Here is a 1,194-nt window from a genome sequence, read left to right as displayed (position 1 = left end):
GTTGACAGAGTTTAACTTCTTATCATTTCGTACTATAAGTTCACGTGACCTGATTGGCGGTGGATCTGTAGCCTAGTGCCACATTTCTTGTCAGATTCCTTTTCCTTTATAGCTTTTCTTGCAAAGAGCGTAGCAGTGCATGGAAGAGTAGCACCGAAATCAAGAACTGGACACACCTCTGTCAAATCTACATCGTCCGTTTCAGATAACGAAGACGAACACGCATTAGTTTTGGAAAAGACACTATTCAAGAAACGTGTTGGTTATGGAGAACACGACAAAACTTTCGTATGTGGACTCCCTCTATCCGTGGAGCGTGACCCCTAACCGCAGTGGCGTAGGCTACCTGCACGCCACGTATGACTGGCCCGAGATTGCCGCTAGCGATCCCCTGGCGAACAACTCCACTGTCGACGAGTACGGTGGCGTTACTTCGGAAGCAAATAACTGCACCAATGACTACTGCATGAAAGACGAAGATTATTGGGATCTGGTGTACCAACACGTTTACCCCAAGGACTACGAGTGGGGACTCATAGCGATGCACTCCGTGGTGTTCGTGGCGGGGCTGGTGGGGAACGCGCTGGTTTGCCTCGCCGTGTACCGCAACCACGCTATGCGCACCGTCACCAACTACTTCATCGTCAACCTCGCCGTCGCCGACTTCATGGTCATCCTCTTCTGCCTGCCTCCCACTGTGCTGTGGGACGTCACGGAGACCTGGTTCATGGGCACTGGGCTCTGCAAGGTTGTCCTCTATTTGCAGGTAAGTCCAATTATGTTCCATCTTTGAATTCTCCAACTTTGTGACTGGAGTGTTCGCACGATTGTTTATTATATTGTTTTCCTTTTTGTGAGACGTGCTTTTTAGCCAGGCCGCTACAAATACTACGACAAACAGCTATAAAATCATCATTCACAAACGGTCGTTTCATGACTCGTACCAAAATTCACGAATATCTGACTCAAGGATGTCGCAGATATTCGCTAAATTTCACGTCCTCTTACAACATCTATTAGTCCAAAGAGACCAACGTTTCTCCTGTGATACCTGGTTAGGACTGAAAGGTTTGTGGGTCAGCTTTAGCAAGCAGTGAACACGTATTTGGTGTGAGTCAAGGTTACTAATTGAGGTGGCTGTGTGTCCTGTGGTAGGAACACTTGTATTAGACACGGCTAATTGAGGAAATTATT

At 47.5% G+C, this 1,194-nt stretch overlaps 1 protein-coding gene across 1 annotated transcript; it reads left to right on the top strand.

The window, feature by feature from the left end:
* The first annotated feature begins 466 nt into the window (after positions 1 to 466).
* LOC126278907 (orexin receptor type 2-like) lies at positions 467 to 907 on the top strand. The gene is made up of 2 exons (XM_049979182.1): positions 467 to 766; positions 872 to 907. The coding sequence occupies exons 1-2, from the start codon at positions 467 to 469 to the stop codon at positions 905 to 907; spliced, it is 336 nt and encodes a 111-aa protein (XP_049835139.1).
* The last annotated feature ends 287 nt before the right edge of the window (positions 908 to 1,194 follow it).

The sequence above is a fragment of the Schistocerca gregaria genome, chromosome 6 (assembly GCF_023897955.1).
Source record: "Schistocerca gregaria isolate iqSchGreg1 chromosome 6, iqSchGreg1.2, whole genome shotgun sequence".
In the NCBI taxonomy this organism is placed as follows: Eukaryota; Metazoa; Arthropoda; class Insecta; order Orthoptera; family Acrididae; genus Schistocerca; species Schistocerca gregaria.
This window is presented reverse-complemented; position numbering and strand designations above follow the sequence as displayed.

Coding starts and splice junctions, on each gene's coding strand:
- LOC126278907 (XM_049979182.1), top strand. CDS start 467: ATGAAAGACGAAGATTATTGGGATCTGGTGTACCAACACGTTTACCCC. Junction 767..871: donor AGGTTGTCCTCTATTTGCAG/GTAAGTCCAATT, acceptor CGTGCTTTTTAG/CCAGGCCGCTACAAATACTA.